We start from the raw sequence: 13863 nt of genomic DNA on the forward strand, positions 1-13863 counted from the left end.
GTGAGTAGAGGGGTACTCAGCATTACAAAAATTATAGAAGGGGTACACAAATGTCAAAAGTTTGGGAAACACTGCCTTAGGGAGTTAACTAGGACTAGAGAAGTGGGGCAGAGGAGACAACCCGGGCAAAGGGTGAGGGATGAGTCTATTACTGGAGTGCTCAGTTGAAGGCAGAAGTTCAAACGGAGATAGCGCCGAAGGAGGTCGGAAGCCCTGAGCTCAGGCATCCCCGCCCACAGAGCTCAGGGTCTGGGCGGGGCTGGGCCTCAAGGGGCGGGGTTACGTGATTGCGTCACACGCCGTACGTCGCCGCGCGCGTGCGCTCCTTTCCACGTGCGAAAGCCTCTAACTCGTGGGGTTCTGGACGCCGTGGAAGCCTGACGCGCGCCGCTCTGCTCTCGCCATGAAGCCAGGTGCGGGCGGGGCTGGGGTCGGAGGTCAGGGACTGGAGCCCTGCGGGAATGGGGTGCGGGGCCTTGGCCTGGAGGCGGGGGTTCTGAGGCCCGGGTCCGCGGCGGGGACGGAGCCCTGGTTCCGTGTGGTGTGGGAGAGGGTCTGGGTTCGGCGCTGTGCCTAGGGTGCAGGGTGGGAGTTTGTGAGTGGCTTCGGAGGTCACGGTGGTGTGCCGAGTCTTTGGCCTGGGCGTCCTGAACTGACACTCGTCTTATTGAGGGCTTGACTAGTTCCTGGATATTGGAGCCGGGCAGCAGTCGGTGTTAGTAACCTGGAGTTCCGGTCCAGGCGTCCGGGGTCGGTTTTGGGAATCTCTCGGTTCGGAGGTGTAGTCTCCGAAAGCTGAGTCTAGGAGATCCCCGGTTGCCGCCGCTACCCCTGTCCCCTTGGCTCCCAACCCACTGTCTTCTCGGAGGGGACGAGGAGGACTCCGGCTTGATTGCATGTCTCCCTCTGGCCCACTTTCCCGCTCCACTTTTTCCCAAGGGGGCGGGTCCCTGAGCATGCCGTGGAGATCATGGTCCTAGTGATTCCCAAATACCCGGAGAGGGAACTTCTCAAGGCCAGGGTAGGATTAGTGGGTCGGGGAGGGAGGTAGTCACAGGGCGGGAGTGCTTTTATTTATCCGATTTTTCTCCAGATTATGATGATCTCACCCCACCACCCTCATGGTGGAATGCTGAGAACCCTGTCCTTGACAGCAGAAAGGCCCCAGTTCAAAGTTTCCATCCTGGCTCTGCTTCTAACTTATTGTGTGACCTTGGGCAAGTGGTTTGACCTCTTTGTGCCTCAGTTTTCTCATCAATAAAATGGCGCCCAGTTACAATTTAGTAAGATCTTGTTAAGAAAAAATAGCACTGGGTGGTAATCATTTTGCAGTATGTAAGTGTATCAGATCAAAAGTTGTACACTTTAAACTTACACAATGTTGTGTGTCAATTACATTTCCGTAAAGCTGATAAAAACAGCACAGTGCTATATAATAGTGTTGGCTCCAAATGTTATGTTTATATTTTTTCTCAAGGGGAACAACATTAGGATCCTTATTCTTGGTATCTCAGCTCTTCCTCAATCAGCCTGCACCCATCCCTCCAACTTGCTCCACTGGAGTTGGGGAAGTCTCCCCACTTGTGACCAAAAACGTCTGTTTTCTGCTAACACACTCCGCCCCCCTCTCCGCCCCCACCCAGCCTATGGACCTGGTGAGGGGGATTTGTGGATCTATGTCCCCTTCAAAGTTGTCTTTCTCTTCGGGCTTTGGGGATCTGCTGATGGAGTGGGATGGGATATGCTAGGATGTGTATCTTCCACTGAGACCCTGGCATTGCCGCAGGCATCGTGTGATCTGATTCTCCCAGGAATGGAAGCTACACATTCCTCCCAATCCTTCCCCTCATTATGTTTGGATATGAAGTTGTAGAAGTTGTCAGGAGTCAACTCTTCAGTGGGGATTTTAGTCTGAATAAGAGAGGAAGCTTTTGGGAGATTCTGAGCAAGGACCGATGTCAGCCAGACTTGACTGACACTTGTTTTCTTAAAGGACCCTCTGTAAAAAGACTTTAGGGGAGCAAGAGTGGAAACAGACATGTCAGTAGGAAGTTGGGTGCTGTAATCTACAATACAAGGAGATGATGTGACTTGGACCAGGGCAGTCAGTAGCAATCAACCTGGGACAGATTGTTACCAATGGGAATAGATTTTAAAGACAAAATCAACAGCTTGTATGTGGGTGTGAGAGAGGAGTTAAGGATAACCAAAGGTTTTGGCCTGTGTGACTGGAAGGGGGGTGGGGTGGGGTAGAGTTGTCATTTTTGAGATGGGTCAGGCTGTGGAAGAACAGTTTTAAACCAGGGAGGGGGGTTGTCTGTGGATCCCCTAAAACTTCTAGAAGTGTGTGCAAACTAGTGTTTTGATGAGGAGAGGGTAATTTCAGGACATTTTTTAATAAGAGCCCCAGGATTTGAAATGGAGCAAAGTAGGTTTTGAGTGTCTAAGACTAAAAGTTTGCTCTCATGCCCCTACTTTCTAGGCCTCTGTTCTTTCAGGCCTGAGTAGAGTCTCTTAAACCTAATGGTTTCTCCAAGTAGGAGGGAGGACACATTGCCTTGAATTGGGATAATATTTACACTGTGTGCTAGGAAGTAAACTAAGTGTTTTATGTGTGTTGTCATTTAATCTTTTCAAGTCTATGAAGAGGGCACTGCATTATCTCCATATCTGTTTAGAGATGTTTTCAAGGCTTCCAAGAACCTTCTCTACTCTCTAGGATTGCAAATGGTGTGGCCATCTTCCTGTGTGGGACACATAAACTTGAGGAGAGGAACCAGGGCTCTGATCACCATCTGATCCCCAGCTTCTTGAATGAACAGAATGGCTGCTTTCTCCAGGAAGCAGAACCCAGAGGCCTAAGAGTCATCAGCAGACGGTGTACCTAATACTTCTTGAGCCTATACTTTGTGCCAGATGTTATGCAGGGTGCTGGGGATGCAATGGTGACCAAAACAATTAAATATCTCTGTTCTTTTGGACTTGGTTCTAATGGGGGAGGCAGGCTTTAATAATGTTAAAAATGCCATAGATGAGACCCTGGCTGGGTAGCTCAGCTGGTTAGAGCATCATCTTGATAAACCAAGGTTTCGGCTTCAATCCCCGGTCAGGGTACATACAAGAATCAACCAATGAATATATAAATAATATATCCATCTCCCTTCCTCCATCTCTCCCTTATTCCCTCCCTTCCCCTCTCTCTCTGAAATCAGTCAAAAAAAAAATAAAAAAATGCCATGGATGGTAATTGTTGGGGGGGGGGGGGAAAGAAAGTGGGGTCAAGGGCCAACATGGCTCAGTGGTTGAGCATCGACCTGTGGTCATGTTTGATTCCTAGTCAGGCCATATATACCAGTTGCAGGCTCAATCCCCAGTGTGGGGCATGCAAAAGGCAGCCGATCAGTGATTCTCATCATTGATGTTTCTATTTCTCTCTCTCCTCCCATCCTCTCTGAAATGAACAAAAATATATTAAAAAGAAAAAGAAGCCACAGAAGGAAAATTTATTTATTTATTTATATTTATTTATTTTTTAAAATATATATTTTATTGACTTTTGTACAGAGAGGAAGGGAGAGAGATAAGAGCTAGAAACATCGATGAGAGAGAGTCATCGATCAGCTGCCTCTTGCACACCCCCTACTGGGGATATGCCCGCAACCAAGGTACATGCCCTTGTCCGGAATTGAACCCGGGTCCCTTCAGTCCCCAAGCCGACGCTCTATCCATTGAGCCAAACCGGTTTCGGCCAGAAGGAAAATTTAATCAGGAACCTGAGTACAGTGAAGGAGTGGGTGAACCAAGCAGATGTCCACAGGATGCAGGCAGTGGAAACAGCAGATGTTAAAGGTTGAAAAGCTGGAAAGGGAGTTTGTTCTTGGGGAGGAAGAACACAGGCCCAGCATAACGAGAGTGAGGTCAGAAAACTCAGCAGAAGGCAGGGCCCTGTGATCTTGGGTCTCAATTTGGGCTGCATATTAAGATAATGTGGACAACTTAAAAAAGTTCCCATACCCAGGCCCTAGCTGGTTTGGCTGAGTGGATAGAGCATCGGCCTGTGGACTAAAGGGTCCTGGGTTTGATTCTGGTTAAAGGCACAGGCCTGGGTTGTGGGCTTGATCCCAGTAGGCAGCCAATTGATGATTCTCATCATTTGATGTTTCTGTCTCTCTTTCCCTTCCTTTCTTAAATCAATACCCACCCAAGACAATTAGAATGTCTAGGTTTCAGGGATTAGCCAAAAGTGAGACCCACTGCTTTAAGGACATTTGGAGCCAGAGAAAGGAATTTTTTATAAACAGAAGTCAAGTTTGTTTGTTCATTTCTTGCATTTGAAGTACTCCTCAATGACATCCTTTGCCTGAGACTCTTTGCCATAGTCCTTAACCACCACACAACTGCAACCTACCACTTTAAGGGGGTTTTCCCTCTGTCAGTTTTACAGAGTCCTTCCCATTCCCTTAGTTTCTTGTCATCAACCTTAAGTTGAATTGTTGTTCAGCACAAAGAGCCTCCACCAACTTGACTTACATAGGCTCATCACAGTTGGATGCAAGTACACAAAGGTGGGCTTGGCACTTGTCTAAGGCTCTGGCAGCATCGCCAGTTACATGCGCTAGGCACTCTTGGATGACGGTCTTCAGCACCTCTTGGAAAGCAGTATTATCTACACCTCCAGCAGCAATGCCTTCCTCGGCCATAGTGGTGGGTTACGGGTAGAGCCAAATCTTTTTTTTTTTTTTTTTTTTTAATATATTTTATTGATTTTGTACAGAGAGGAAGGGAGAGAGATAGAGAGTTAGAAACATCGATGAGAGAGAGTCATCGATCAGCTGCCTCTTGCACACCCCCTACTGGGGATATGCCCGCAACCAAGGTACATGCCCTTGACCGGAATCAAACCCGGGTCCCCTCAGTCCCCAAGCCGACGCTCTATCCATTGAGCCAAACTGGTCCCGGCGGTAGAGCCAAATCTTGAACGCACCCAAGCTTCAGCCTCTGAGCAGCTCTGCGGTGGCAGGGAAAAAAAGATAAAGGAATTTTTTGGTTTTGTTTTTTTTAATTACGTTATTTATTTTTAATTTCTTTATTAATTTAGGTATCACATATTTGTCCTCATTACCCCCATTCCCATCCCAAACCACTCTCCAGGAATGCCCCCTTCCCCCTGTTGTCTGTGACTACTGATGAGGCTTATATGCATGCATGCAAGTCCTTTGGTTAATCACTCCCCCTTGGCCCTCCCCTCCCCTACCTTCCTCTGAGGTTTGGCAGTTTGATTGATGCTTCCCTGTCTCTGGGTCTGTTTTTGTTCATCAGTTTATGTTGTTCATTATTTCCCCTAGATGAGTGAGATCATGTGATATCAGAGAAAGGAATTTTGATTTCATTTGAATGTGATGGAAAATCACTGAAGAGATTTGGGAAGGATACTGATGAGATCTGATACCCTGTTTTAAAAAGGGCATCACTAGCTGCCACATGGACAGTAGTCTGAGAGGGAGGGTAAGAAAGAAGGTTATGTGTAGGAGTTTTGAAACCGTTTGTTTTTAACGATTAGGAATAGCTATTAAGAAGTTGAACATTTCATCTTCAGTGCCATTAAGATGCATGAAGCTTTCATAGAAAGTGAATGAATATACTGTACCTTTACAAAAACGTTAGCAAGTTTGCTATTGAATAGTTTGTATCAAGCCAGATTGTTTATTTTTAATTTTTTTTAATCCTCATTCAAGGATATTTTCCCCCTGATTTTTATTTATTTTTAATATATTTTTATTGATTTCAGAATGGAAAGGAGAGGGAGGGAGGGAGGGAGAGAGAGAGAGAGAGAGAGAGTGCCATTGATCAGTTGCTTTCTGCATACTCCCTACTGGGGATCAAGCTGTAACCCAGGCATGTGCCCTGACCGTGACCTCCTGGTTCATAGGTTATCACTCAACCACTGAGTCACACATGTGGGCTGATTTTTAGAGAGTGGAAGAGGAGGGAGGCGGGGAATCGAACCCAAAACCCTTCAGTGCATGGCTGACACACTAACCACTGAGATACCCCAGCCAGGGCTCAAGTTAGATTATTTTAAATCAAAATTAATCTTTACACTACTTTTTATAATTTGTGATTTTTCTGACTGTCACTAAAGAGCTTTTGAAATTGTCAAAAGTCACATATTGAATCTGTTAGCACCAGAAGTCTGTCTGCTTCAAACATTGTTTTGTGCTTAGTGAAGAACATTTGCACTATCCTGAATGATGAAAATTAAGTCTCTGAATCTTTTTTTCTCTTCAACTTTCAATCTTGTTGATAAGCCCTAAACTGCTTATGAACTGTTGCCCATCCATAAAGCACAATTTGGTTTTTGTGTGTGTTTTTTTTCTTCTATTTTTCCCTGAGCTGGCAGAGACTTCTGCAGTCCAGGAAATCAGTTAGCAGGAGAGGCATCACACCGAGCTCCCCTCTATTTGGGTGTTGGCACTTTTGTTCCAGATACAAGGGTAGGCATAGATGTTTCCAGGGTCTGGATGACCCAGGGAGCACGGGCAAACATGTGTACACTAAAGCGCATGCACACACACACAGTGTTCTGCAGACTAATTACTATACTATATAATAAAAGGCTAATATGCAAAATGACCCATCGCCATGATGCTTAATGCAGGAGCCTGCCCCCTGGTGGTCAGTGCGCAAGAAGCTGGGTGAGAGTAGTGGCAGTGGCAGGAGCCTGTCCCACCTCCATGGCATTCCCTGAGGGCTCCTGGACTGCCAGAGGGCACAGGCTATCACCCCCTATCACCCCCCCGCCCCGAGCACAAATCGGGCCTCTAATTGAATAGAGAATGAATTCTGTGAATTTGCCATTCAAACAGGAACAAAATATTGACAGTAAGCTACATTTACCTATGTACTTCTCCCCTATGCTAACCCCATAATTTTTTCCTCCCATTACCCAGTATCATGGGTTTTGCATTATCATCCCTTGACTCTTATGGAATGGTGGTGGACATGGATTACCACATATGTCATCATAGCATAGCATTGTTTCACTTCTGTTGCTGAACTTTATAGAAAGGATATTTTATTGAACTAGAGGCCCGTTACATGAAGATTCATGCAATAGGCCTTCCCCTCTGCTGCTGGCACCGGTTTTTGTCCTGCACCGGGGACCCGAGCCGCAGTGGAGCTTAGCTCCAGCTGCAGCGGAGCCTTCAGTCTTCAGTCTTCCCTCCATGGCTGCAAATGCAAATTAACCCACCATTTTGTTGGTTTAATTTGCATACTCACTCCTGGTTGGCTGATGTGCGTCACAGAGATATGGTCAATTTGCATCTTTCTCTTTTATTTATAGTGTAGATGTGGTTTCCTTAGACTTACTTTATCACTTATCATTTTTATTCTAACATTTATCTATATTGTAAATATTTCCCCTTTTTCCCCCTTTTTTGTCTGTGGTGCCTGTGGACATCTGAGTTCTGATTTTTCTACAGTTGTGGACATTCGTGTACATGCTCCTCCATTTTCTCTCCTTAGTAGAATTGTGAAGTGTAGGAGTAACTTTTCCAGCTTCCTTGCCCTGATCCCTGTTTCTGTTTCCATTACAGGTTTCAGCCCCCGTGGGGGTGGCTTTGGTGGCCGAGGGGGCTTTGGTGACCGTGGCGGTCGAGGTGGCGGCCGAGGTGGCTTTGGTGGGGGCCGAGGTGGCTTTGGTGGAGGCCGAGGTCGTGGTGGAGGCTTCAGAGGCCGTGGACGAGGAGGAGGAGGAGAAAGAGGAGGAAGAGGTGAGTGAGATTGGGAGATCTGATGGAGGAGGCTTCCCCTGAGCTTGGGGGGTGGTATAGGAATAAATGTGGGGTCTCCCTCTCTCATTGGGTCTCTTTCCCTTGTAGGTGGCGGGTTCCAGTTTGGTGGCAATCGGGGTCGTGGTAGGGGAGGAAAAAGAGGAAATCAGTCGGGGAAAAATGTGATGGTGGAACCTCACCGTCATGAGGGTGAGTGAAAAAGTCAAGGAACCTGCTGAGTGGGGTAGGGGTGGGGGTGGGGGTTGGACCCAGAATCCTCACCTCTGTTCCGATCCCTTCACTTAGGTGTCTTCATTTGTCGTGGAAAGGAAGATGCCCTAGTCACCAAGAATCTGGTCCCTGGAGAATCAGTTTATGGAGAAAAGAGAGTCTCAATTTCGGTGAGACATGGGTCCCTCTCAAAGTCACCAGGGCACCAGCTGCTGTTTTACTGGTCTCCCTGCCTCCACCATGTGTCCTACATGGGACAGCATGTCTAAATACATAAGACATGCACTTCCCTCCCCACATACTTTCTGTGACTACCATTGCCTTCAGGTTAATGTTCCAGGTGTAGCCTGGAAGGCCCTTCACATTCCCATTTCCCCTTGCCCCTCCCTGGCCTCACCTCTTCCGACTGTCTCCCTGACTGAGTATCTTCTAGCCCACTGACCTTGCTGTTCCCCTGCCTGGGAACTCTTCTCCCAGCTCTATGTATGACTGGTTCCCTCTTATACCAGCGTGTCGGGTCAGGTGTCACCTTGTCTTTCTCAAAGGCCACCTTTCACTACCCTGTCTGTCAAAAACAGCCCTCACCACCTATCTCTTGCCCTTTTTTTATTTTCTTAGTTAATGCTCACCCGAGGACATTTTTCCATTGATTGATTTTTAGGGAGCATGGAAGAGAGAGGTAAAGACAGAGAAACATTGATGTGAGAGAAACACATCGATTGGTTGCCTCCTTCATGAGCCCTGACCAGGGCCCAGGCTGGGGAGGGGCCTGCAACCGAGGTACGTGAATCAAACCCTTGACTGGAATAGAATCCAGGATCTTTTGGTCCACAGGCCAACACTCTTATCAACAGAGCCAAACTGGCTAGGGTGTCCTATTTTTCAAAGATTTTTAAAAATTGATATTCAGAGAGAGAGAGAAGAAGGGAGAGGGAGAAACATTGATGTGACAACAGAGCATTGATTGGCTGCTTCCATGCATACGGCTACTGGATGTTGAACTAAAAACCTGAGACTATGCCCTGACCAGGAATTGAATTGGCAACCTTTCTGTGTAGGATACTAAGCCCAACCAACCAAGTCACACAGGCCAGGGCCCCTTCCCTATTATCCTATGTCATTTTCTTTATGGCCAGGCACATTCCTGCCTCAGGGCTTTTCTGCCGTGCTTCCTGCCGCCTGGAATGAGCTTCCCTCCCAAGATAACTTGAATGGCCCCTCACCTTCTTCAGGTCTGCTTCTCGGCTCTTCCCCGGCCACCCTTTCTCATTTTCACCCATCTCTCACCCCGCTCCCCAAACTTTATATCTGCTTTTCTGGCTTGATCTATTTTCCTCAGTGCCTGTTTCTGGCTACTATGTCAGCTGTGTATGTTAGTCAGTTCATTACATACTTACTCTTTCAGGGCACGGGTCTTTGTCTCAGTAAGTATGTATCCCCAGTGCCTGATATAGGGTCTGCACACAGTATGTCCTGGCACGGCAAATGTTTATGGAAGGAATGCGCAGATCTGGTATGATCTTGTCTCTGTGTTTATTGTCTGTTTTTTGCCCCTTTCCATGAGTTAGTAGCTTCTATTATAAGGCAGACACTGCATCTGTTGAGGTCACTGATAATGTACCCACATTTGTTTCTTGTACAGTGATTGAGTTTTTTTGAGGGCCCTAGGGTTAAGGGCAGTGGGGGCTTGCAGAAGAGTCTGGCACTGACTTCTATCCCATCTCTCCTGGCCTTAGGAGGGAGATGACAAAGTCGAGTACCGTGCCTGGAACCCCTTCCGCTCCAAGCTGGCAGCAGCAATCCTGGGCGGTGTGGACCAAATCCACATCAAGCCAGGGGCCAAGGTGCTCTACCTTGGGGCTGCCTCCGGCACCACTGTCTCTCATGTCTCTGACATCGTAGGCCCGGTGAGTAGATGAAGTTATGGAGATGGATATGAGTAAGGGCTGGTGGTGAGGTAGGAGGGAGAGGAAGGCTGCTGCTTCTGCCAACCTGGAGTCAGAGGCCCTAGATCCTTCCCTGCATTGCATGGCATGGAGCTAGGCCTTTCCCTGCTAGAGTGCCTGTGAGTAAAGCAGCTTGAACTATCTGCTCTCCAAAGCCTCGTTCAACTTCATTTCTGAGTTCTTGGCTCAGAGGAGAGGGGCATGGACATTGGGTCACCATTGTTAGCCAGGCCCAGAACTGAGTATACACCAGACTACTGAGTATATACCAGACTACTTGATTTACTTGCCCTTTTAAAAAATTTATGTACCCAAAATCTGATCTAGTTTTTCTTGAAAGAACAAATCTCATTTTCTGGGCCTGCATTTCAGTGTGGCTGTACAAGTTTCCTGTTTAGAGGGTACCTATGCATGTCATTTCATGACTTCTGGCTCATCTACATTACAGAACCTATAAAACCCAGGCTCTGGTGCAGGCATGTAACAGTGACATGACTTTCACAAGTTATTTACTCTCTTTGGACTTCAGTTTATCCCTCTGCAAAATAGGGTTATTGTGAAGAATGCCTGTAAAGTGCTTAGAGCAATGCCTGGTCTATTGCAGATATTCTTAGCTGTAATGACTTCATCTCTGTGCACTTGCTTCCTGGTTTTAAGCCTGTATTGGGGGCTTGGGTTTTCAGATCAGGCAAAGCGGGAATGAATAAACCTCGGCCAGCGACTTCATGTCTCTGGACCTCAGTTTATTCATCTGTAAAATGAACAGGATAATAATAGTTGTTAAGTGGTAGAGTTTAGCTTTGGGGATTTGAAGATATGCTGCATGCATGTATGGGTCCAAAGTAGGTGCTCCATACATGAGAACTAGTATCATTGTTATTTATTTTAGGATGGTCTGGTCTATGCAGTTGAGTTCTCTCACCGCTCTGGCCGTGACCTCATTAACTTGGCCAAGAAGAGGACTAACATTATTCCTGTCATTGAAGATGCTCGGCACCCGCACAAATACCGCATGCTCATTGGTGAGGGATCAGGGATTGGTCCAGGTGGGGTAGGATAGGCCACTCCAGGTTTTCTGGAAGAGGCCAGGGCCCTAATTTGGATGGAATTGGAATGGATGACCAGGCCTCTTGAGTCTGCAGGAATGAAAAGGTTGGGGGAGCCAGGAGAGGTTGTGAAGATGGTAGACCTGCTTCAGGGTCTCTGGCGCCTTCAGATGCCAGCCTCCTCTCCTCTGATCTCGTGCCCCTCTCCCTAGGCCTCGGCTGCCCCATACTGCCTTCCTCCCTCTAAAATATGGTACTTTTACACTGCCCCTGGCTTATATAGACAAGCCTCCTTCAGCTCTTCCAGGTATTTCTCAGTGATTACAGCATCTGCCTACATACTGAAATTAACTCATGGGTTAATTCCCAATCAAGGGCACATACTTGGGTTGCAGTTTCAATCCTTAGGCAGGTGCAGGGAGGCAACCAATCAATCTTTCTCTTTTCTCAGCCCCCTCCCTCCCACACTATAAAAAAAAAAAAATCAATGGAAAAAAATCCTTGAGTAAGGAGTAAGAACAACAACAACAAAAAAGCCTCCCTCAGAGGTCCTCCTCCTCATCCTCTGGTGAGATCATAACCCAGAAAGCACAAACTGAGTGTGGCCTGGCCCAGAGGAGCCCATTGTAAATATCAATTACTTTGATTTTTTTTAAAATATTCAGAAGCAAGATGTAAAAATGGAATTCTTTATAAATCATCCTCTCAGGTAACATATGAACAATTTGATGTCTGTTTTTTCCAATTTTGAAAAGTTAGTTTCATTACATCTTCCCATATTTAAAAATTTTTTTTTAACCATACTGCCTTAAAAATAGTATTTTGCATTCTGCTGGTTCATGTGAGGTTTTTTTTCCCATGTACCTATACCATACCCCTTGTCCTGCAACTTGTTTTCATCTGACAATCCTGCAGACACTCTTACCTGTAAGTGCTCACCTTTATTTGCCTTTTGATGACGTGTCTTGTCTCCCCCGCACCCAGACCTGAGAGCGTCTCTAGGGTGGGGTCAGGGTTTGGCTCGTCTCTCTGTCCCCCACGCACGGGCCGGGGCTGGGCACAGAGTAGGTGGTAACCATGGGTTATAAGAGGTCTGAATGAATGATGTGACTGGTTTGGACACATCTTGGGGGCACCGTGGAGGGAAGGGGCACCACTGGGTGGAGGTGAGACTGGAAGCAGGGAAAACTGCCAGGAATCTGTAGCGTCCCTGGGAGGAGCTGGGAAGATCAGTGGACCCAGCTTTTAACTGCCACTTCTTTCTCCCTAGCAATGGTGGATGTGATCTTTGCCGATGTGGCCCAGCCAGACCAAACCCGGATTGTAGCCCTGAATGCCCACACCTTCCTACGTAATGGAGGACACTTTGTGATTTCCATTAAGGTGCTGGTCTTAGAGGACTCTAAGTATCTTCCCTATCATTAACTGCCAAGTAGCCAGTCAAAGCAAGGGAGCCTTCATCCCCCCCAATCCAGTCTGTTCTCAGCCTTTATCCCCACAGCTCCCTTCTAGCCATTCCCTGGCCTGAGTCAAAGATCACATGATGAATAATGTCCATAAAACTAGCAGCTTTGGGTTTAAAGAGGCAATGGAATGTAGTGGTCAAGTGCACCCTGACTGACAATTTTAGTTGGAATTCCAGCTCGCTGTGTGACTTTGAACAAGTTACTTAATCTGTGTGCTTGTAAAATGAAAATACTATATATGTAAAATAGAAATATTACTAGTCCAATTTTTTAGTGTCTATATAAGGATTAAATTAATCAATATACATGAAGTGTTTAGAACAGCCTGGAGTAGAATAAATAGATAAATATTAGTTGCATTTTAAAAAACATTTTAGTTTGAAATACAGAGAATTCTGCCATGTGCCTTTCAACCAGATTCACCATTTTGTTAGCCTTTTGCTACATTTAGTTTCATATTCTCAGCTGCATTATTATTGTTAAAGAGGAAGCAGAAGGGGGGAAAAAGCCCTGAGGGTAAAATTTAAACACTGGCTTTTAGATAATATGACTCCGTTGAAGGCTACCTGTTCCAAATCCAGACCAAATTGAAAATTTCCAAAACTTGAGTTTCACCATTTCCAGTAAAAACAAGTACTTCTAATTTAAAGAGCACAGAAAAGGGCAAATAGCTCAAAGCCTTGCTGCAGACTTCAAATCCTCTCTCCTCTGCAGGCTAACTGCATTGACTCCACAGCATCTGCCGAGGCAGTATTTGCCTCTGAAGTGAAAAAAATGCAACAGGAAAATATGAAACCCCAGGAGCAGTTGACTCTAGAGCCATATGAAAGAGACCACGCTGTGGTCGTGGGTGTATACAGGTGAGCAGGGGGCCCTGTATTCCAACAGGACAAATGTCTCTGGCCCCAGCACCCTAGAGCCACATGGTTCAATACTTGTTAGGAGTGCCCCTAAAGTAAGGTGACCAGATTTTAACATTGGTAAAGCGGCACACCATTGACCAGGGTGATTCTTGATCTCTTGGGGTTCTCCTGCCATTCCCTAGCTTGTCATACATTCTTTCCAAAAATCAGGACTTTTTAAAAACGCTGCGGGACGCGGGACAAATTGTTAAAAATCAGGACTGTCCCGCCAAAAGCGGGACATCTGGTCACCTTACCCTAAAGTGACAAGCTCTGATGCCCCTTATCTTTCTCATAGGCCGCCCCCCAAGGTGAAGAACTGAAGGCTGGCTCTTCATCTGGATTGCTAGAAATTGTGTTGCTACTGTTACACGTGTGTTTTTCTATTAAAAGACTCATCCTTCCTTCCGGTCTGGGTCTGCTGCTGATTGCTTGGCGACTTCCATTGCCAACAGGGCGGAATGCGCCTTTAGTTAAACTTGCGTGTTGGTGGTGGT

The 13863-nt window shown here is 46.5% G+C and overlaps 1 protein-coding gene and 1 pseudogene across 2 annotated transcripts; one reads left to right on the plus strand and one right to left on the minus strand.

Moving 5' to 3' along the window:
• The first annotated feature begins 282 nt into the window (after positions 1 to 282).
• FBL (fibrillarin) lies at positions 283 to 13770 on the plus strand. Of its 2 annotated transcripts, none has more exons than XR_004982673.2 (9): positions 283 to 413; positions 7599 to 7775; positions 7884 to 7985; positions 8082 to 8176; positions 9743 to 9913; positions 10842 to 10974; positions 12269 to 12381; positions 13179 to 13421; positions 13629 to 13770. XR_004982673.2 is itself a non-coding variant. In XM_036407979.2 (9 exons), exons 1-9 carry the CDS (start codon positions 404 to 406, stop codon positions 13687 to 13689), a joined length of 972 nt encoding a protein of 323 aa, XP_036263872.1. In that variant the 5' UTR covers positions 386 to 403; the 3' UTR covers positions 13690 to 13770. The 2 variants fall into 2 exon arrangements, 1 of the variants encoding a protein (XP_036263872.1); XM_036407979.2 differs by having other exon boundaries at positions 386 to 413; positions 13179 to 13324; positions 13665 to 13770.
• Positions 4288 to 4700, minus strand: LOC118702228 (annotated as a pseudogene).
• Positions 13771 to 13863: the final 93 nt, after the last annotated feature.

The sequence above is a fragment of the Pipistrellus kuhlii genome, unplaced genomic scaffold (genome assembly GCF_014108245.1).
Source record: "Pipistrellus kuhlii isolate mPipKuh1 unplaced genomic scaffold, mPipKuh1.p scaffold_m20_p_38, whole genome shotgun sequence".
In the NCBI taxonomy this organism is placed as follows: Eukaryota; Metazoa; Chordata; class Mammalia; order Chiroptera; family Vespertilionidae; genus Pipistrellus; species Pipistrellus kuhlii.